The following is a 24,147-nucleotide window of genomic DNA, read 5'->3' as shown; positions in this document are numbered from 1 at the left end:
TAATAACTTCCTGGCGATAAGTCATAGTGAAATGAAGATTGGCATGTTGATGGTTCAGCCACTGGTAAAATGTTTGTAAATTACTTTTGGAGTCGACCCAAATGAGAAATATATTGTCTATATACCGGCTCCAAAATCTGATAAGTTCAAACTGTTTAGATGAATACACAGTCTGCTCTTCAAACTGCACGACATATACATTGGCAATATTAGGAGCCGCAGGGGGCCCCGTGACCACTCCATGAGTTTGACAAAACAATTTTTGACTGAAAACGTTGTTAAAAATAAATTAAATAGAAAGCTGAAAGAAAAAAATTGGGTACTCTCTGTGGGCTGGTGCATCAATCAAAAGTCCGGGAAACCAATGACAGAACTACCTGAGGTGGAATGTTAGTATAAAGTGTTCGATATCAAGGCATACCAGGAAAGATTCATGAGGTAATGAGGTCACTTCAGCAAGTTTGCGTAATGTGCACTCTATCCTGAAAGTATGAAGATGCTTCTTGGACTAACGGTTGTAAAAATGTCTAGGAATTGTGCCAAAGATTCAAGGAGAGACCCATAGGCTAATACAATGGGATGGCAAGGTGGATTGACCAATGATTTATGTATCTTAGGCACCCCATAAATTGCTGGCATATGCAGAAGTTGAACTTGTAAATAAGTTGTTTCTTTAGAGGTCAAGAAGCCCAACATTGATATTCGGTGGAAAAATGTCTTGACTATATCTATCAAATCTAATGTCCTGTAATTGTCTATGAATTTCAGTAATATAATGTGGAATTCAAAACAACAATAGCTCTGTCCTTATCGGCCGGTTTAATGGTTGTCTTTGTTCTCCTTGCTAGATTGTGCAAGGTGTTGCATTCACAAGAAAGAAGATTCAAGAAAGTCTTGGTAGGACATTGCTCAGCAACACTCAAATCTCGAAGTACTAAGTCCTGAATGGTCTGAATGTGGGCATCTTTTATGCTAGGAGGAATCCATCATGAGCGTGGTTTTAATAATGAGATATCTAAATCAGATGTAGTCGACTGTGGAAAAAAACAATCTAAGCTGTAAAGCACAGAAAAATCTATACGATTCAATATTTCTGTCAAAAGGACTATGAAGGGACATTGACATAAATGAAAATCTTCAGCTGTCGATAAGGTATAAGAGAAAAGGTAGATCACCGCCGATTCAAGTTCATCTGGGACTGGGTAAGTGGTCTGTGCCATTGTAATTCGTCAAAGGATGGACGATTGTGATATTTTCTGTATGGACGATAGGATCGGCGTGAGTGAGGGCTGCATCCTAAAAAAAGATGTGCTCGTGGCTTGTTGAATAGTGGATCTAAGGTCACTCGCATCATCAGAACTACTAGACAATTCATCAGAGGAGGCAAATGTAATTCTTTTAGGTTTTCAAGTCTCTGAATTAGTCTGGCGATTAAGCCAGGGATACACTCGAGATTCTGCATAATCTTGCTGGTCATAATGGAATTTGGTAATCTTGCCTTTCTTCACCAGTGGCTGAACTATCAAGATGCCAATCTTCATTTCACTATGATTTATTTATCAGGCAGTTACTACATTTTTGGACCTTTCCATCTGCCATTTGGATTCTCATCTGGATATGACAATCTATTGTAAACCATTTGAGCGCAATAATCTGTTGAGGTTTGAAAGTCACCATCCATGTTCATTCAAATGTGGATTGCCAGTTGGATAATTCTTGAGATTGTACCAGGTTTGTTAAGCAACAGTGGAATTTGATGCCCAGTGCACAGATATGACACAGCACTTCGCTCAGCGTGGCTACCCTAATAAGGTTATTCAAGCTGCACGTCTTCGAGCACGGTTCTCTGACCACCAACCGTTGCTACAATAGAAAGTGTCTCGCAGGTCCGATGAAGTAGTTTGTGTCCTAAAATTTTCAAACCTTATGCATCACATTGTTTCTTCTATGAAGAGACATTGACACATCTTGCAATATCATTCTGTGTTCAGTCACCTAACACTTTTTTCTTACAGACGTGGGAGAAATGTCAGAGACTATGTGGTTTCATCACCAGTGAGTTTTCCAGTGCCAGGCCATCAAGCCTGTGGATCAGTAACAGAAAGGCAACATCCATGTACAGCTCCACTGATAGTAATTCTCAAAGGGTATTTGCTTCTTTGTCCTTGCTTATTAATTTATATAGAGAATGCAACCAGAAAGATCAGAAAAAGGCTTAACACTCAGGATTCACATGCCCCTTGCGTGCCTCACTGCATTAAGATGATTCATTCTTTTGCAGATCTATGGTGAACTATTCTTGAACAGGTTTCAAACACCTAGTCAGGGCGGCGATATCCCTGCAATTTTAAATGCGAACAATATTGGATCTTCTTTTTGTGTACCCTGTCACCATCTGAACTTAATAAAAAGATAGAGTGGCATTCTTTTTAATATTTTTTTACTTTTTGAATTCTACATATCTGTACAAACATGTTCTGTTTTGCCCTATAACCGTACAGGTTCTAGTTGGAACAGATTTTACAACTGAAAGATTACTTTCCGTTCATTTTCCTTTAAAATGGCGTCTCTTAGTGGCGGTGCTTTCCAGCCAGAACCTCCACAGGCACAAGTGCTATCCCTATGAGATACATCTAAGTTCATGAGCTATATGTAAGTCATGTTCAGCTCCCTATTGTTCTTATAATCTATAGAATTAATATTTTTTGTTCTATTAGCAATAAGGGGGCAGGTGATTTCGGTGATAATAGTTAGATCATGACCGGTTCCCGTGGATTTAAAGACTCTTAAGAAGTTTTTATTTACTTTCAGCAATCTGGGGATTTGAGATAAGTATTTGTCCATTCTTTTGATTTTGCCTTAACTTATTGTAAGAAGACCTTTTATGCACATTCTCAAAAAAATACTTTTGTTGGGACCTGCAGAATTCCTTGACCGATGATTGATTATAAACATACTGGCACTCCTTGCATCTAAGACATAAGACACTTACTCAGTTGGTGCAGTCTAAGTGCCTATTTATATGTTGCGCCCGTTGGTCGCAGACGGCTGCGCCCTCTGCTTCTCACCTTTTTGCCTGACTCTGTTCCTTTTGGGAAGCTGGCTGCCTCCGCTTCTCCACGCCGACCCCTCCGGTGTCCCCAGTCCGGCATGGGCGATTACATTCGCCATCTTTCTCCCGGAGTCACCTAGGGCATGCACGCGCAGCCCCGTCCTTTACATGCGTCATGGCGGGAACCTCGGGGGCGTCCCCATCGCATGACATCACGAGCTCTGGAATTTAAACTCCATTCATGATTCCTAATACGAGTTAGCAAGGAATCCTCCATGCTCATCTCTCCGCTTTACCAGATGCTGCCGCTCTGTGTCTCTCGGTCCAGGACAACTTAGGTACCCGATCCTCAGGGGCCTTGTCTCGCTCCTCTACACCCTCCGGGGTTACCTGCTACCAACAAGGTCTCCTAAGGTACCCGCTCCTCAGGGGCCTTATTTCATCCCGGATCCCTGTTCCTCGGGGGTTCTCTCCTACTACAACTGCCAGCATCAGAGTGAGTACTATCGCTCCAGTTCTGTCCCTGCACTGTCTCATCTCTCTCTACTTAGATCCTCGGCCTACCCTGCACCGCAGACCACTACCGGATCTACTCTCACTGGCCTTCCATCTAGGCCTGGGTTCTCGGCCTACCCTGCTTCTTGGACCCCTAGTGGACCCATCTCCTCTCGGGACCTGGTGAGACTGTGACTGCCTTGTCACTCTGCACCTTTCAGACGGAACATTGCCATCAAAGATCTCCTCTTCTGACTGGGATCATTACCCATTCCTCGGGTTACCATCTACATTGCAGTGTAATAAAGACTACCTTTCTCTGTGTCCATCTCTGCTTGGAGCTAGCCTATCACTGCAAGTCCCCGCAGGGCTCCGCCCTGTGGGAGGTGCCATCTCTTGCAGCGACCAAGGGCCCACACCTCAAAACATAACAGAGTGCTAACTCCATGGACCCGGCTCAGCTTGCAGCCTTACATTCCATTCCTGGCCTGGCCCAGCGGATTGCAGAGCAACAGAAAACTCTGGAGACACTAACCATCGCTTTCAACCAGTTGAATGCCCGACTGACTACGCCAACAGTTCCAGAGAGAGATTTTTCTTCTCAAGTGGTTGCAATTCGTACCACTGTACCACTTCCAGCTCATACCACTGTACCACTTCCAGCTCTGGTGATGCCCAGATGTGCAGGGGTTTTATTATTCAGTGCTGTATGCACTTCTCGTTGCAACCGAACTACTTTCCCAAAGCTGTTTCCAAGACTACCTATATCCTATCGCTACTCTATGGAAGAACCCTGGCCTGGGCTTCACCTCTCTGGGAACACATCAACCCTGTTTTAAATGATCTGACTGACTTCTTGAACCTGTTCAAATCAGTATTTGATGATCCAGCACGTCAGACCATCGCAAGGTCTACTCTTCTTCACCTTCAGCAAGGAAGTAAGCCTTTACCGGACTATGTTATTGAATTCAAGACGCTAGCATCTGAGCTCCATTGGGACTTGGGATGTCTACATGCTATATTTTTAGAGGGCCTCAACACCCGTATCAAAGATGAACTAGCGGCTCGTGGCTTGCCAGACACCCTGGAGTCTCTCATTGACTTAGCTGGGAGAGTTGATCGCAGGATACACGATCGGACTCACAAGGCAGAGTGTCACAAGAAGAACCCTATTGGAGGTAATCGCCCTCGAGCCATGCACACGACTTCAGCCCAATCTTCTGTGCCCAGTGAAGAAGAAGAAGAGCCTATGCAGTTAGGATGCAGTCATCTGACCTCTGAGAGACGTTTTCACAGATGCTCAGGTCTCTGTATGTACTGCGGCCAATCCGGCCATGCTGTCCAGACCTGCCCTATCTGTCCGGTAAAAGGCCAGACCTAGGATCTGCTGGAGGTCTCCTCCTAGGTCTGACTGCACCTTCTCCTCTATTATCTCTCCCTGTCTCTCTCATCTCTGGAGGCCATGAATTTTCAACACTCGAACTCGTGGACTCTGGTGCAGCAGGAAATTTTATGCTAAAGAGAATTGCAGACCATCTGCAAATTCTCACTACACCAATAGCTACCCCCTTACTGCTGTCTTCTATATATGGAGAACCACTTCCAGGTGAGGTCTCGCTTACTACGCAACCCATATGTCTCCGCACAGGGGCCTTATACACTAAAACATCTCTTCTTGCTCATAGAGAAGGCCTTTCACCCCGTGGTACTCGGCCTACCGTGGCTACAGGAACACACACCTCAGTTCAACTGGACCACCATGGAGCTTTCTGAGTGGGGCCCTGGCTGCCACGATCGTTGTCTAGCCAAAGTTTCACAGCTGCCCTGCATGTCAACGACTCACTACTTTTCAGGACGTCTTCTCCATGCAGGCAGCAGACGTATTACCTCCGCACAGGACTTTTGATTGTGCAATAAACCTCAAGCTTAACTCTGAGCCTCCCAAGGGAAGGGTATACCCTCTCTCACTAACAGAGACTGAGGCCATGTCTGCCTATATCCAAGAAAACCTGCAAAAAGGGTTCATTAGACCTTCTAAGTCCTCGGCTGGCGCAGGGTTCTTTTTTTGTTACGGAAAAAAGACGGATCCCTTCGTCTTTGTATCGATTACAGAGGTCTCATTGAAATAACCATCAAGGATCGCTACTCTCTACCGTTTGGCAGACTCCAGGGGGCCAAGGTGTTTACTAAGCTGGACTTAAAAGGGGCCTACAACTTGGTCCGAATCTGTCACGGGAATGAATGGAAAACAGCTTTTAACACCCGTGACGGACACTTTGAATACTTAGTCATGCCTTTTGGATTGTGCAGTGCATCAGCGGTGTTTCAGAATATGATGAATGATATTTTGCGAGATTTACTGTACCAGGGCGTGTGATATATTTAGATGACATCCTGATTTTCTCTCAGGACCTCCAGGCACACCAGGCAGATATGGTAAAGGTACTACAAAGGCTACGTGACAATCGCCTTTATGTGAAGCTTGAGAAGTGTGCTTTTCATCAGGAGTCAGTGCCTTTTCTGGGGTATAACGTTTCCAAGAATGGCTTCCAGTTGGACCCTCAAAAGCTGAAATGCATTCAAGAATGGCCTCAACTCACTGGCTTAAGAGCTTTACGCCATTTCCTGGGCTTCACAAACTACTACCATACCTTCATCCAGCACTATTCCACTCTCACAGCTCCACTCACGGCCATGGCCAGAAAAGGGGCCGATCCATCCCGATGGTCTGCTGAGGCTATAGCGGCCTTCCAAACTCTCAAAGAAGCCTTCCAAACCAAGCCTTGTCTTCGTCACCCCAGTCCTCAGCATCCTTTAATCGTCGAGGTGGACGCCTCTGACGTCGTTGTGGGAGCAGTATTGAACCAATACAGCGATGCCCATGTCCTCCATCTCTGCTCCTCCTCCTCACGGCGATTCTCTCCAGCCGAGAAGAATTATGGAATTGGAGATAGTCAGCTATAAAATTGGCCTTTGAGGAGTGGCGTCCATGGCTGGAAGGCACGCAGCACCAAATAACGGTGTATACCAATCATAAAAATTTGGAATATCTAGGACATGCCCAAAGCCTTAATCACTGGCAAGCGAGGTGGTCATTGTTTTTCAACCGCAGAAAAAAATGTTAGGGCAGATGCTCTTTCATGCTCCTTCTCTCTGGTGGACATACCCGACGAACCTCGTCACATCATCAGTCCTGAGAAGGTGGTGTTAGCAGCCACTGATGCCATCCCCGCTGGGAAAACAGTGGTGCCGCTGGGAATGAGAAAGAAACTGCTAAAGTAGCCACATGACTTCCGTTTGGCCGGCCACCCCGGGCAAGGCCGTACATTAGCCATGCTCCAACGTTTCTATTGGTAGCCTATTATGAAGAATGATGTCCAAGCTTACGTGGCCTCCTGAGCCACCTGCATGAGACAAAAACCTCCTGCCGGACATCAATGGGGTCTCCTCCAACTTCTGCCTGTACCAGAGGAACCTTGGATACACATCGCGACTGACTTTGTGGTGGACTTACCTCCTTCTGCCGGAAGCAATACAATCTGGGTGACCGTTGATCAATTCTCAAAAATGGCACATTTTGTGGCCCTGCCAGGTTTACCATCTGCTGCTGAACTGGCTAAATTATTCGTGAAGCACATCTTTTGCCTCCACGGCATACCCAAACACATTTTGTCTGATAGAGGCATCCAGTTTACTGCAAACTTCTGGAGAGCTCTGTGTCGGAAGTTCAACATCGCATTGGACCTGACCTCAGCCTATCACCCGCAATCCAATGACCAAAGAGCAAATGAATCGGACGCTCAAACAATTCCTACGCTCATATGTGAATACTAGACAAAGTGATTGGGCAGAATTACTCCCTTGGGCCGAATTCGCCCTATGCTCTCATCCAGCTGCTGCTACGGGATCTACGCCCTTTCAAGTGGTGTATGGTCGCCAACCATTACCTCCGTTACCTATGCCACTCTCCGTGACATCTCCAGCAGCTCAAAGTCACCGCAATGGAATTACAACAATTGTGGAAACTGTCTAAGGATCTACTCCTCAAGGCAGGCCAAAGGGCCCAAAAGACTTACGATGCTCACCACAGGAAGGTACCTCAATTTCAGCCTGGGGATAAGGTATGGCTTAGTACAAAGTTCCTCCACTTAAAGCTACCCTCTGCACGTTTTGCTCTGCGGTACATTGGACCTTTTGCCATCCTCCGACACCTTGGGTATTTGACTTACAGTTTGAAGCTACCGTCATCCATGAAGATTCATAATGCCTTCTAGGCACTACTGAAACCTCTCATCCTGTCTGAATTTTCCAACAAAGCTCCGGAGCCAGCACCGCTTGATGCCGAAGAGGATATTGCGTATACTGTTGATGACATACTGGATGTACGCAAGAGAGGTAAACGGGAGTACCTTATCTCTTGGAAGGGATACGGATCTGAGGAGAACTCCTGGGAGCCCATGGTCAATATCCTGGATAAAGACATGATTCGTTGCTTCCATCAGTCTCATCCTCGGAAGCCGAAACCCCCTGGGAGGGGCCCTTGGAAGGGGGTTACTGTTGCACCCGTCAGTCGCAGACAGCTGCACTCTCTACTGCTCACCTTTTTGCCTGACTCGGTTCCTTTTGGGAAGATGGCTGCCTCCGCTTCTCCACGCCGACCCCTCCGGCGTCCCCAGTCCGGCAGGGGCAATTGCATTCGCAATCTTTCTCCCGGAGTCACCTAGGGCATGCGCGCGCATGCAGCCCAATATTTTACGTGAGTCATGGCGGGAACCTCGGGGTGTCCCCACCACATGACGTCACGAACTCTGGTATTTAAACTCCGTTCATGATTCCTAATACGAGTTAGCAAGGAATCCTCCATGCTGATCTGTGTTCTCTCGCTCCAGGACGCCTAAGGTACCCGATCCTCGGGGGCCTTATTTCGTCCCTGACCCCCGCTCCTTGGGGGTTCTCTCCTACTACAACTGCCAGCATCAGAGTGAGTAATATCGCTCCAGTTCTGTCTCTGCATTGTCTCATCTATCTCTACCTAAATCCTCGGCCTACCGCGGACCACTACTGGATCTACTCTCACTGGCCTTCCATCTAGGCCTGGGTTCTCGGCCTACCCCGATTCGCGGACCATTATCGGACCCATCTCCATCTCGGGACCTGGTGAGACTGTGTGACTGCCTTGCCACTCTGCAGCTTTCAGACGGAACATTGCCATCAGAGATCTCCTCTTCTGTCTGGGATCATTACCCATTCCTCAAGTTACCATCTACGTTGCAGTATAATAAAGACTACCTTTCTCTGTGTCCATCTCTGCTTTGAGCTAGCCTATCACTGCAAGTCCCTGCAGGGCTCTGCCCTGTGGGGAGCGACCTCTTGTAGCGACCAAGGGCCCACACCTCAAAACATAACATTATATGAGGTATTTCTGAGAAGAGTCATATAACTTGATTGTATGTGTATAGCATAGAAACATAGAAATGACGGCAGAAGAAGACCAAGTGGCCCATATAGGTTTAGCCATTCGATCTCCTTAAATCCTAACACCCATCCAGTCTGCCCAGCAATCTTTCACACTTCTTTATATCTCATACTTATCTGGTACTCTTGGCCTTTATCAGTATCTTTTTGGTTCTATTTACCTTCCACCCCCGCCATTGATGTAGAGAGCAGTGCTGGAGCTGCATTTTTTTTTTTTTTTAATTCTTTATTTATGATTTTTCAAATAATATAGTACATATTATTATCAGAAATTACATGATAAGGTTTAAAACCTAATATCTTATTACTCACATCTCTTAATACAATATATCTCTTCTCAAACCCTTATCCATTTTAACAATCAACATGGAGGGAGTTGTGTAATTACATGATTAGGGAGATGTACAAAATTATATAAAGAAAATTTCTAGCTAACTGTGCTGTTTCATTTCAATTGGATACCGGGGATGATGTTGGCACTCTGGTGCCTTCTAGAAAATTTTTTAATTGATCTGGATCAAAAAATATAAAGAGATCTTCCTGTCTCTTTATTGTACATTTGCATGGAAACTTAAGAACAAATGTATATCCAAGTGAAATAACCTCCTGTCTATATGACAAAAAGGCTTTCCTTCTTAACTGAGTCGAAATAGCCAGATCTGGAAAAATTTTTACTGCTTTTCTAGAAATACTACAGGATATTTACTAAAATATCTTTTCATGATTGAATTAACATCTATTACCGAATAAAAGGAGACTAACAGTGTACCCCAACTCATTACATTCGCGGAAGAATCTTCCAAAAAATTTGAAAGATTACCTGAAAACATCTCTACTCTTTCAGCATTACGTGGTTGAGGAAGAAAAAAACAAGTATTTATGGTTGGTGACTGATCCAAAGAAAAACCCAATATTTCCACAAGAAATTTCTTAACAGTAATAATTGGATCTTCACCAAGCATTCTTGGAAAGTTTAGAAATCTTAAATTACAACGTTTATGATTATTCTCCAACATTTCCATTCTTCTGGACATATATTCTTTATCTTTGATTATTGCTACTTTAAAGTCCAAATTTTTCTTCTCCTGTACTTCCAAATACTTAATTTTTTCATTCATATCTTTTATCTGGTTTTGTGTCATAGTAAATTCCTGTTGTTTTTGTCCTGAAATCATATCAACTTTCTTCTCAAGATGTTTTATATTCACCGTCAAGCCAGCCATCATATCCCAAAGTGTATCCAAAGTCACTAACACAGGTCGAGCAGGGATTTCTACTCTCTCTGAGGGTTGTGGAGGATTTCCTTCCACTTGAGTTGCCTCCTGTATACCTCCTTCATTATCCAAGGAGGAAACCAAGGCAACTTCAATATCCTGAGTCTGAATGCTGGACTGAATAATTCCAGCATTAGGCTCTAGATCTTCCTTGATATTAAATCCAGTCTCAGGAGAACTTCCTATCCCTCTCTGATAAGGTGGAAGCCCTGTGTTGGGACTTAAAGAAGCCTCTTCCAGGGGCTCACGGGATCCTCCCTGATCACGTGGCACATTAGATTCTTCAGCTGCTTTACTTATCGGCACAGGAGAGATCAAAAAGTTTGTAATCTCCTGCTGAATGGGCGATGGAAGTGAGAGGGAGGGAAAGATTCTCACTCTTCCCTTCCTCTTAGGAGGCATATTGCCTATTTCAATCCAGCAAGGTTGCAAACAGTCTCTTAAGCTAGAATTTTAATACAACAGATGACCCGGAGAAGGGATTTTGGGGGAAACTTACTTGGGTCTTTGGTCGTTGGGCGAACACCGGCGAAGCCCGGCAAAGCCCGATATCTCGCGCGCCCCTCTAGCGCGCGCGGCTCCAGCGGCGCGCCGCAGGCTGGCAGTTGTTATAGCCACTTCCGGCCCCGCCTCCGTACCTCCCTCTGGCGGCAAAGTCTCCTCAGCTGCGTCGGGGTACCGGCTCCTTCTCCCGCTCACCAGCGCTGTTCCGGGGAGTTCCTCCTGGGTTCCCTTCTCGCCCTCGGGGAACAGAGTGCCGGCAGGCCGCTGTTATAGCCACTTCCGGCCCCGCCTCCGTACCTCCCTCCGGCGGCAAAGTCTCCTCAGCTGCGTCGGGGTACCGGCTCCTTCTCCCGCTCACCAGCGCTGTTCCGGGGAGTTCCTCCTGGGTTCCCTTCTCGCCCTCTGCTGGAGCTGCATTTAAGTGAAGTATCTCGCTTAATTAGTTAGGGGTAGTAACTGCAGCAATAAGCAAGCTACTCCCACACTTATTTGTTTACCCAGCCTGTGCAATTCAGTCCTTGTTGGTTGTTTAATATAAATCCTTTTTGTTTTCCATTCCCCCCCCTACCGTTGAAGCAGGGAGCTATGCTGGATATGCATTGAAAGTGAAGTATCAGGCTTATTTGGTTTGGGGTAGTAACCGCCACAATAAGCAAGCTACTCCCCCGCTGTTTTGTGAATGCAAATCCTTTTTTCCACATTTCCTCTTGCCGTTGAAACATAGAGCAATGTTGGAGTCACATTAACCATGTGTTTGTTTATTGAATAAGGGTATTAATCTACAGGTAGTAGCTGTCATTCCTGCAAGCCTCCCACAAGCCTCCCCCATGCCTCTTCTCTTCATTCACATCCTCTAGACTTTATGGATCCACAGTGTTTATCCCACACCCCTTTGAAATCCTTCACAGTTTTGGTCTTTACCACTTCCTCCGGAAGGGCGTTCTAGGCATCCACCACCCTCTCTGTGAAGAAATACTTCCTGACATTGGTTCTGAGTTGACCCTTGGGTGAAATCTTTGTGCATTACATTGCATTGCATTATTCTCCTCATATTGCCACCTACGTAGCCTGGCTTTAGCATTACCACCATGGCCTGAAATGGACTCTTCCACATCCTGCACCTCTACCTCAACTAGCGCTTTGTACCACTGCAGGGAATGACCCCCATCTTAGCCCCTGCCACCTTCACGTGGCCTCTCCCTCCTCCTGCCGCATTGGCTGCTGTCTCTGGTCCCTGCAGCACAGTTCCCAGACACTACTGCCTGAAACTTGCCATGTTCTTTGGTTTTGCCATAGGAGCAGCCCTGACCCTGATGCTCATCCTCTTAAAGGGTCATAAACCCTAGAAGTAATTGAGAGGCCGAGGTATGTGTACTACACATAGTCCATACTTAGTCCATTTCCACTGCTTCTTCATCTTATCATATACTACACCATGACATATTTGACATCCTGTGAAATCCTGTTGTTTTTAATGGACATTTCATGTAGTATTTCTGTAAAACAGTGAGGGTAATTTTGAATACCTTTTCCATGGGTGAAAGAACTTTACCTTAAGACATGGGCTTTCTGAAATTAACCCCTTGGTGGCTAAACGTAAACACTTAAAGGTGAATTTTAAAAGTCTGATGCATGAATAAGTCAGGCTCACGTGGGCCGAGCAAATTGTATGAGCCGGCAAGATACACGTGTATCTCCTGCAGCACACACATCTAGAAAGTTTTCAAAAAGGGCATGGACGATTCAGGACAGAAATCAGAGATGTGTGCGTAAATTCTTACACGATGCGGCTTGCACCGAGGCGCTCTGCTGTGTAAATTTACTTCTGTTATGGATGATGTGTAAGTTAAAAAATAAAGAAAGATAGGCAGATCTGCAGGGTTGTAAGGGTCAGGGCTAACTTGGGGGGAGTGAAGGTCGTAAAACCGGAGAGAGGGATTGGAGGACCTATCTCTTAACTGGTCAAAATGGTAAAACTGGGAGTGCGGTCAGCACACACCTTTTTATAATTCACCGATTTACATGGTAAAAGGGGGATTTACGTGCCCACTTAAAATTCGGCGCACGTGTGTGCATGGCCAAGGTATTTTATAATATACGTGCACATACGTGTGCAGGTTATAAAATAGCCGCGTCCCTAGGCGCGGTGCAGTACACATGCAGACATGTGCAAACGAGTGCCGGTTTGAAAGTTACCATCCCTGAGCCACGTATAAACCTCACCAGCAGTGAGCAGAAGCATTTCTGGGGGTGGAGTTGAGGAGGTGAAAGCTACCCACACAAAATGGCAGGGGTAAATGCGTACCAGTGGTTCGCCTGAGATAATTTTCAAAGTGAGATCACATAAGCAAAGTTCATGGGTAAAATGTATCCGCAGAGTTTGCATCGATGCAGGCAGTTAGAAGAAATTAACCCCCATCGTTCTCACCTTTTTATCAAATACAGCTCTGAGCTGCAAGCCAAGTGTAATCATCTATTAGGATCTGAATCCCAATGCTTATTATCCTCCCTGTACCTTAGGGCAGATAGGCTGTTGTGGTAAAGCAGGCTGATTAATGGCAGTACTTGGCATGGGTCTTTTCTTGAGTCAGTCTTTTCCTCTTCCCGCAGCTTAGCTTCCAGCAAGAAAACACAAATGCACGGTCTGATCCATAATTTTACAATGAATAAGAATGATCCTCGAGGAATGTTGCCCAGTGTGGTTTCCATGATCTCCACTGGGGCAATCCATGAAACACATTTACTTATAGTTCTCATTTTAATAAAAGAGATGAATTTCCATATCCTGGGTCATTTTAAAATTTCACCTGCATGCAGTCCTCTAGAACTAAAGTTAGCCATTGCTTCTGTACCATAGAATTTTAATAGATTTTTTTTATACCAGTGCAGTGCTTCCCTGGTTATGACCAACCTTTGGCTGATTCCTGCAGGTATTTTAATTGTCATACTAGCCTTTATTTAAAAATTATTTGCAATATTGTGCAATAATGCAGATTTAATGTGTATTAATGCCAAAATCGTCATCTAAAATTTAGTGCTGTCTTACTGCAGCTTAGTAAATAGGCCTGTTAATTTTCTATAGAATATGATACACAGAATATGATGGCAGATAATGACCTAAAGACCTATCTAGTCTTCCCAATGTCTTTCCTATTGCAGTGCCATAGACCCACAGTAGATCTCTAGCTTTCCTTTCATTTCTTCACAGCTAAGAATCCTCTCTGGGGTTTTTTCCAACGCTTTCTCAGCCTGTTTCAGATTTTGCCTACACCATCTCCATTGGTTAAGCTGCTCCAAACATCCTCAGCCTGCTTCATCCCTTGAAATTTTTCATTCTCAGGTATTTTACTAGGAGTTTAAAGCATCTCCCTGTTTCTTTTAAAAAAATATTCTTCATGAATTCTAGTTATTTCTTCCATTTTCTTAGAAACTCCCATTTTCATAAGCTTGTGAAGCAGCAGGAAATGGGAGGAGGAAAACAATGTAAAAGTTTATGAAAGGCATTCAACACATGTTGCTTTATGACAGCAACACAGGATATTTACTTTAAGCCAAGGTCATGAAAGGATACGCAGCATTACAGAGTGAAGGTTTTTACACACACAGTAGCAGTAGAAAATTCGGAAAATGGATAGGAAGGAGACGCCATTAAGCTCCCATTAAAGTGCATTCGGTGGAATAGGATATTTTAGAAAAAAAAAAAGAAATATATTTGTTTATTTGGATTTAGCTCACATCTTATCGTTTGTAGCTCAAGGTGAGTGACATTCAGGTGTTGCAGGCATTTCCCTATCCCCAAAGGGCTTACAGTCTAAGGGCCTGATTTACTTAGGCTTTCCTCCCATTCTGTCTCTGTAGGAGAAATGCTTTAAATGAGGTCCCAAGTTTGGTACCTGCGGCAATGGAAGGTAAAGTGACTTACTATATAATAAAGGTGATCAAAGGATGCTTCCCTAAAGAAAGTGGGGCTAACTGGTGATACATGGTGGGTTTATAAACTGTATTATTTTAATGTGACTGGTCAATTGACTGACCCATAGTATTTTTTGTTAATTCCCCTGGAGGTGGGTTCATCAGGTTTCCCTATAGGCTGCTATTCATTTTGGACATTATTTTCAGTATTAACAAGCTATCCTTTATAAAAGACGTACCAGATAGTTGCACAGAGGCAATTTGGGTAGTTAAAGGCATTGATGTAGTCTCTAAGTTATCCAATCGCATTCCAAGATTTTCAAAAATGGTTCTAGTTTCATCTGAAATTTTCCAAACTGAGATATTGAATGGGATAATAATTTCTCCATATTTGTGATTGCTCTCCATAGGTTGGCAAGGATCACATTTTCAGGTTCAGCTGGTTCAGAACTTGAACATGCTAACTGGAGTAATCCAGCTGGCATGAAACTTATCTCAGGAATATTACTCACAGTTTGTTCCAACTGGGATCCTTCTAAAGCCATCTTGCCAATTGGAGGGGTACTTACTCCCAGATCCAAATTGTTAACTGAAGTTGTCAAACTAACTTCAGAAGATCCTGGGGCCAACTGAGAAAGTTGGTCTTGGTCTGGACTATTTGAGGGTCCAGAAGAAAAAGAAGTATCTGGTATGGAATTACACATAGATTGACTCACCCTGCGGACAAAGTGGGAATCCATGGGGCCTCTCACCAAGGTTGAGCCCGGCGTTGATGTAATTATTTTGACTTTCCTTTTCCTTCCTGTAGATCTTTAAATGAGAACCTCCCAAAATGTTGATGAGGAGCATGCAGCTTTAGCAGCGGGACGGCGGTCGCGCGCCACTGCCTCATGGCTTTTACAGGCTCACGGGATGCCAATTGATAACATCACAGGGCTCGGGAGGTAACCACAAGGTGTTGGGACCACAAACTCGCTGTCCTCTGGTTGAGCCCTCCTACAAACAGGAGGTAGATCTCCCCGCAATGCTCCCAGTGCGCGCCGCTGCCTCATGGCTTTTACAGGCTCACCAGATGCCAATTGATAACATCACAGGGGTCGGGAGGTAACCACAAGGTGTTGGGACCCACAAACTCACAGTCCTCTGGCTGAGCCCAATGCTCCCAGTGCGCGCCGCTGCCTCGTGGCTTTTACAGGCTCACCAGGCACCGATTGATGGCATCACAGGGCTCGGGAGGTAACCACAAGGTGTCAACATCTACAAACTCACTGTCCTCTGGCTGAGTCCTCCTGCGAACACGAGGCAGATCTCCCCACAATGCTGTCCTCTCATCGTTATTTTAAACATGTTTATATGTAGACACTTTAGTTTTCAGTTTTTATTTTATTATGCCTGGGAATTTAAATGCTATAACAAAAAATAAATCAGTGGAAAAATGACTTTTCCAATAACTTCTCCTGTGTGTTATAGTCATTTTTCTACTGATTTTTTTTTTTACAACATTAAAATTCCCAGGCAAAATAAAATAAAACTGAAAACGAAGGTCCCTACTTATATGGTAAAATTGTTCAATAACATTTTCAAAGGAAAGAAATGAGCCCTTGGCATATCTCAGAAAAGATGCTCTGCATTTAGTTAGGCTTTGCAAGTCACTTTTTTTGTTTTGGAGAGGACAATTTCCAAAGCCATTTACATGGATAAAAAGCATTTAATGGTGTACATCAACCCTGTGAACACTGCCTTCTTTCATTGCAACCAAAAGTCGGCGTGGTGTTCCATGTAAATTTAGAGGAAACGTTCCTGGAGGGAGCAAAATAAACATACGCACATGCCATTGTCAAATCTGTGTGTCATTTTCAGTGGAAAAAGGAGTTGCACATACACATGGGTAATTAGTACCTGCATCAAATTTAAAAATGAAAATATGAATGTACTTTCACTTTTAAAATTGGTGCAAAGTCCTGCGAGCTTCATCCCAGTCGGGAAGTTTGAAGATTACTGCATGTGCTTGCTTCCCAGGGAAAGATGTAGGTCTTGGGACTAGACGGTTCAAGAAACTTGATATTGAGTTTTCACCTATTCAAATCCAGCTAAGGTCAACAGTGACCAAAAATCATTTCCATCCAAAGCTGAGTGGTGTCTATTATGAGGAATAAGTTAGTTATCTAAGTCCAGTTCCCAGTGTGTCCACACTGCGGAAAAAAAAAAAAAGAGCATCTTAATTTAGCACTAATTGGCATTGCTGTTAGTCATCTCCTCAAGGAATGCAAAAGTTGCGTGGGTATGGATACTGAAGTACTTTCTCGCCTTTAGAGTTGCCTTCTTCACTGCAGGGGTGAAGCACATTGGTAGGGCAGCAGGGGGAAGCTGGCATTGCTGCTGCCTGTGTTGTATGCGTTCCTTCGATAAATGGAGGATTCTGGTACTAGTTTCTAGTACTATCAGTCCGGCATCTTAGAGGAAATAATGACTACAGGGCTGCAGGGAAGAGCTGACTTGGCCGGATGCTGCCAGTAGAGGGAGTCACTGTGTCAAGTCATGTTTTGTTTTTTTTTGCTGGTTCAGTCTAGAGTCCCCAAAAGGATTCTTGCCCTGGCTATCTAAGACTTTAGGCAGGGCCGAATTGAACTTTCCTAAGATTTGAAAGACAAGTCTGACAACAGTGCAATTGTTTAGTGCCATTATTTATAATTTAATAGTGTTGCAGTCTCAAATGCACACAACCTCCCCCCTCCACTTCTAATTAGCTTATACTAGTCTTTGCTTCCTAATGTTTAAATCAGTGCTAGTAACAGATACACAGGCCAATGCAATACTGTGCGCTCAGGCTAGTGCACCGCTTAACACGCGATTGGTGGTGCGCTTTAGATGCGCTACAATAACTCCCGATGCAATACGGGGATAAGCGCATCCAAAATGTGCGGCCAGACCAGCTTGTAAATTGTATTTAGATGAGGCTATTACCCTGCGATTCAAAAAATTCCCAAGCAGGTCAACTCGCCCATTGTAATGCGGCAAGTTTTACACTAGCCCAGGAGATGGCATTAAGGCATGCCATGCTTAAGAGCTCAACTACTACAACAAAACTCCTGCTGTCTGTGGTTCCTCAGATTAGTATCATCGCGGCTCAATGGCCACCCTGTTGCTAAAGCGGAGAGGTGAGCACTACCCTCCAGCTGGCCCAGGGTAGCGGGCTTGGGCAGAGGAAAGATGCCAACACTTAAAAATTAATTTCTTCATTCCATCACAGTGCCATTTGGTCCATTCACTGTCACATGTTAGTGAAAGGACCAGTCCCCTTTCAAAATGCTGTCGTGAAAGGGGATTGGTCCTTTCACTGAAAACTGTCGGTGAAAAGGACCAACCAGGAACAGCCCTGCCAGGGGTGGGGAGGGAGCTCTGGCCAGGTCAGCTGCTGGGCGCCCGATGTTGTTGTGGGCATACAGCCACGTCTCCTGGGCGCCTGATGCTTGAGTGGTAGGGATGCACAACTTTTACCTAGTGTGTCCCTTTTAGTGCGGCAGCTCATTTTCCTGTTGCATCGGGCACCCAGGAAAAGTGGACATGCCCGCATTTATAAAATATGCGCCCAGTTTGGGGACACACTTTTTTTGTTCTTGATATTGCATCGGCCCCACAGTTATCTAGGGACTCACTAGTCCAGCTTCCAGTGGTTCAGTAGTAGTCTTAGATGGTCATGGAGAAAAAAAACACAGGTCTAATTAACTAGTAACAATCTTAGGCCTAGATTTACTAAGCCATGATAAGGTGGTTATGTGCTTTAAATGCTATTTAATGCATGATCTAGCCGTATTGCAGCAATATTGTGTGATTTTTATACCCCAAACACACCCCTATTACAATTAGCTGTTTTGCATGAGATTTTCATGCATGAATTTATGACTAATTTGATGAAAATAAAATTACATGACATTTGAAGGAGGTGTAGATATTTTTCACGGGATCATTGGGACAGTAGCACAATTCCCGATTGTTCTGCAGTAAAATTTAAAGAGCATCGAGGCACTAATTGCACCGCTCAAACCATTAAAAAAAAGCCCCTCCCAGGAGGTCTATTGAGACCCCTGCCTACCCCTTACTGTCTATTTAAGCAGCACAGACCTAAATAAAAAAAACATTGCAAAGTCATACAGCAACAGCCCGCCCCCCCCTTCACAACACCTCCCCTTTGTCAGAAACCCTTCCCATCAGCCCATCAAATTACCACCCCCCCTTGACCCCCTCCACCCCCTTCCCAAAATACAAAAAATCCACACTAGGCACCAGGGATTTTGTGTATTTTGGGAAGGGGGCTGGGGGATTGAAGGGGTAATTTGGGCCATGGGGAAGAATTTCTGACATAGAGGAAGGGTTTGTGAAGGGGGTGGGGCTTCGCTGCATGACTTTGTACATTTTTTTTTTATTTAGAGGGTCTGTGCCACCTCGACAGGCAGCAGTGGGGGGCAGTGGTCTCGAAAGACCCCCTGGGGTTGCCACACTTTGGGCCATATGGCTCTAAATATGAAGGCAAGCCACCATTGCGTGTTTATGTGGCCTCTGCCATGATATTTTATCTCGTGGACTTTTTCCATAAGACAAAATATCGCCAGGAACCTGTGGATGTTTTGCGCCCCCTCCCACAATAAAATATTGCAGATTCATAAATCTCCCCCTGAGCTTCCTAAGGCTTAAAAGAATGTTAGTAACAGTAGCAATTTTAACAGCTTTACGTAGCTGGTAAGAATCTCAGCTTCATAAGGCTTAAAGAAGTATTGATAACAAATTCAAATATTTAAAGATTCACTAGCCCAGCTTCCATCAGCTCAGTAGCCATTTTAGCAGCTCTAATTAACTAGTAACAATTTCAGCTTCCTAAGGCTTAGAGAAGTATTGTAAACATATAAACATTTACAAATACAGACTTTTAAGGATTCACTAGCCCAGCATCCTCTGGCTAAGTAGCAATTTTAACAGCTCTAATTAGTTCGTAATAATCTTTTAGGACTCAAGGCAGAGCTCACATATAAACTACTATAACTCAAACACTCCCATTCCAGAGTGGCTAGCTCAGGGAAGCATCAGCCACTTCCGTCTTATTCTCGCACGAGCTGTAAGTCTAACTTAATTCTGGTTCAGAGATATGCATGCGGGTAGCTTCCCATTCTTCTTCTGCCTCTTCCTTCTCTTCCACTTCCATGAGCTCCTGTGCTGGGCTGTCTTCTGTTCTGAGATTTACCTCTTCTTGCTACTCTAAGCCCTCTTTTTATTCCTGTCAGTAGCCTATCAGGGCTGAGTCTGAGCTCTATCCTGTCCCGGTTCCTCCTCACTCAGATTCTGCCAGAGACAAACGGGCCGATACAGTAAAGTCTGCGGGAGAGCGGGCGATTCAGTATTTAAATTAGGTCCGGCGGTAGATCCGGGTAAAAGGAGGTGCCAGGGACACTAGCGCGTCCCTGGCACCTCCTTTTTGACAGGAGTGGCGGCTGTCAGCGGGTTTGACAGCCGACGCTCAATTTTGCCGGCGTCAGTTCTCGAGCCTGCTGACAGCCACGGGCTCGGAAACCAGATGCCGGCAAAATTGAGCGTCCGGTTTTCAGCCCGACAGCCGCAGGCCGAATTCAATTTTTTTTTTTTTTTTTTACTTTTTTTACTCTTCGGGACCTCCGACTTAATATTGCTATGATATTAAGTCGGAGGGTGCACAGAAAAGCAGTTTTTACTGCTTTTCTGTGCACTTTCCCGGTGCCGGAAGAAATTAGCGCCGACCTTTGGGTCGGCGCTAATTTCTGAAAGTAAAATGTGCGGCTTGGCTGCACATTTTACTTTCTGTATCCCGCGCGCATACCTAATAGGGCCATCAATGTGCATTTGCATGTTGAGGGCGCTATTAGGTGCTGCGGGTTGGACGCGTGTTTTCCTCCCCTTACTGAATAAGGGGTAAGGGAAAACGCGCGTCCAATAGCAGGCTAACAGTGCGCTCCGTCAGAGCACACTGTACTGTATCGGCCTGTTAGTTAGAATCATGGGAATTGTAGCCCGTGGCGGGAGCCATCTTCACTTTAGGCTTATTTTGGATAAACAAGCTATACAACAACTGACCTGGGGTTTAAAAATCTGCCTATTGTATACATTGATTAGTAAGGCTTCTGGTGGGTCACCACAGGGTAGCACTGAATAAACATGCCTTTATTTTCGAAAGGACAGCTCTGTTCAAAACAAGACTCAAAGGCTGTATCTCCATTACATTCAAACCTGATTTCGATGTGAGTGTATGTAGACCGTGTAACAAACGTAGCCACTATGAAAAAACCAGAGGCATAATCAAAAAATAAAATAAAACTTTCATTTTGCTTTAATAGAAGAAATCAGCGATGTTGGAAGAAATGAAGAAATTGGTCTCAAAGAAGATAATGAAAATGTTATATCCACGGATAATGTGGTATGTATAATTCCTTTGGTAAAGGCAGTTTGCCTCCTTTATGGTTACGCTATATGGATAGTTTTCGTACAGTACAGATGGTTAGGCTGCACCAATGAAGTATAAAATAATGGGTTAAATAGTTTTTTATTAACGGTAAACAAAGGAGAGCCATTTGCTTCCATATGGAGTGCAGTGGTGTGCAACGTGTTATTCCCTTTGTACTTGATGATGTTTCTTTGTAGGGGAAAATAAGGTTAAATGGTAGATGAACCAATACATCTTTTTAAATGTTTTAGATCAGTCACTCATGAGAGGTTTCTAAGGAAACTAAAAATTCATGGGATAGGTTGTGATGTCCTTTTGTGGATTATAAACTGGTTGAAAGAGAGGAAACAGAGAGTAGGATTAAATGGACAATTTTCTCAGTGGAAAAGGGTAAACAGTGGAGTGCCTCAGGGATCTGTACTTGGACCTGTGCTTTCAATATATTTATAAATGATCTGGAAAGGAATACGACGAGTGAGATAATCAAATTTGCAGATGATATAAAATTATTTAGAGTAGTTAAATCACAAGCGGATTGTGATAAATTGCAGGAGAACCTTGCGAGACTGGACGATTGGACATCCAAATGGCAGATGAATTTAAATGTGCACAAGCGCAAGCTGATGCATAGAGGGAAAAATAATCCATGCTGTAGTTACACGACGTTAGGATCCATATTAGGAGCTACCACCGAGGAAACTAGGTGTTATAGTGGATAATACATTGAAATCATCAGCTCAGTGTGCTGCAGCAGTCAAAAAAGCAAACAGAATGTTAGGAATTATTAGGAAGAGAATGGTTAATTAAAACGGAAAATGTTATAATGCCTCTATATCGCTCCATGGTGAGACCACACCTTGAGTACTGTGTACTGTTCTGGTCACCGTATCTCAAAAAAGATATAGTTGCGATAGAGAAGGTACAGAGAAGAACAACCAAAATGATAAAGGGGATGGAACAGCTATGAGGAAAGGCTAAAAAGGTTAGGGCTGTTTAGCTTGGAGAAGAGACGGCTGGGGGGGGGGGGGGGGGGGGAGGTCATTAAAATCATGAGATGCTAGAACAGGTAAATATGAATCAGTTATTTATTCTTTCGGATAATAGAAGGACTAGGGGGCACTCCATGAAGTTAGCAAGTAGCACATTTAAAACCAGAGAAAATTATTTTTCACTCAACACACAATTTAGCTCTGGAATTTGTTGCCAGAGGTTACAGTTAGTGTAGCTGGGTTTAAAAAAGGTTTGGATGACTTCATGGAGAAGTCCATTAACTGCTATTAATCAAGTTTTCTTAGAGAATAGCTACTGCTATTACTGGCATCAGTAGCATGGGATCTTCTTGGTGTTTGGGTACTTGCCAGTTTCTTGTGGCCTGGATTGGCCACTATTGGAAACAGGATGCTGGGCTTGATGGACCCTTGGTCTGATCTAGTATGACAATTTCTTATGTTCTTATGTAGGGCTGTAAATGGATCTGATTTCTAAGCTATCCACAGTTATACTGTAGAGCACCAGTTATTTGGAGATCCATTAACTGCTAACTCACATTATCCATAAAAAAAATTGCATTCCCCGGCCTTGATCCGTTTTCCAGAAAAACTTCTATTATCTGAAAAATGGTTGGCTTCATTTGACCTCTTAGTAGCATGTCAGTGTGACAAAGTTTGGAAAGCAAATATCATACTTGGGTGCATTCAGAAAGGTACCAGTAGTAGAAAGAAGGACGAGATATTACCTCTGCACAGGTTTCTGGTACAGCCCTACCTTGAGAACCTGATTCAGATCTGGAGACATGTACAAAACGACTTGGACAAGGTAGAGGCATTTCAAAGGACAGACATGAAAATGGACTGCACTGTAAGTGAGGGAGCTAAAGATGCACACTTGAGCAGAAAGAATGGAAAGGAGAAGTATGTATTTATTTATTTATTTAATTTATTTATTGATTTTTGTATCCCATCATTCAGTTATTCTATCATGGGTGGTTTACAATCAGTTAAAAAGGATAAATCATATAAACAAATCATACAATACAATATAGGTAAAATTAAGAAAAGCATAATATAAAATTAATAAAATAAGTGCAAACATTCAGATTCCTAGTGAGCTTCCATAAGGGACCAGAAGGAAGCATTTTCCATAGAATGAAAAGGTAGGAATGGAAAGGCTTTCCTGAGACGAGAGGCTGTGTGGGCTAGTGCTCTTCGGCTTGGAAAAGAGATGGCTGAGAAGAGACGTTACAGAAGTTTATAAAATTGTGAGTGGGGTGGAACGGGTAAATAAGACAGTTATTTACCCTTTCAAATAAAACTAAAATACAGGAACATTCTATGAAACTAACAGCAAATTTAAAGCAAATCGCAGAAAGCACTTTTTCACTCAGTGCACAGTCAAGCTGTGGAATCTGTTTGCAGAGGGATATGATCATGGTGACTAGCATAGTAGGGGGTCTTATGGACTTTTCCTGAAGGAAAAGTCCATAAGACAAGGTAGATTACAGAAAGCTACTGCTATCCCCGAAGGTGAGTAACAGGAAATCTACTTTATGGGATCTGCCAAGTACTTGTGACATGGGCTGGCCACCATCAGAGACAAAATATCAGGCCACAGACTAAGACAAGAGCACAGCTGGCAAGGACAAATAGGCAGACAGGGTAAAACAAGTGTTCCTTTTCTGTCAGCAGCATCTATATTTCTCTCCGATATTCATAAAAAAACCCCCAAATTATCTCCGATATTCATAAAAAAAACCCAAATTCATAAAAATAACCCAAATTATCTGAAAACATATCGGAAAACAGCCATGGCTCCAGCCCTCACTGATCTACATAAACTGTGATCTACTCTACTTGTATATGTTTGGGCTGTCAATCAAATTAATTTACATATTTTGTTTAGCCTACAAAACCAGGTCTGTTTGTGGCCCTAGAAGGACTGCAGTGATTACTGCTGTTTATACATGGACATTT

At 43.9% G+C, this 24,147-nt stretch overlaps 1 protein-coding gene across 2 annotated transcripts in view; it reads left to right on the top strand.

Moving 5' to 3' along the window:
* HDX (highly divergent homeobox) overlaps positions 1-24,147 on the top strand; it is a 200,913-nt gene that overhangs the window by 126,385 nt on the left and 50,381 nt on the right. For both annotated transcript variants that reach the window (XM_029606566.1, XM_029606567.1), the window contains exon 9: positions 21,072-21,151. In XM_029606566.1, coding sequence (XP_029462426.1) covers positions 21,072-21,151 — 80 coding nt within the window. The remainder of the gene's footprint in view (positions 1-21,071; positions 21,152-24,147) is intronic.

Source organism: Rhinatrema bivittatum, chromosome 6 (assembly GCF_901001135.1).
Source record: "Rhinatrema bivittatum chromosome 6, aRhiBiv1.1, whole genome shotgun sequence".
NCBI lineage: Eukaryota > Metazoa > Chordata > Amphibia > Gymnophiona > Rhinatrematidae > Rhinatrema > Rhinatrema bivittatum.
Note: the sequence above shows the minus strand (reverse complement) of the source record. Positions and strands in the feature narration are given on the sequence as shown.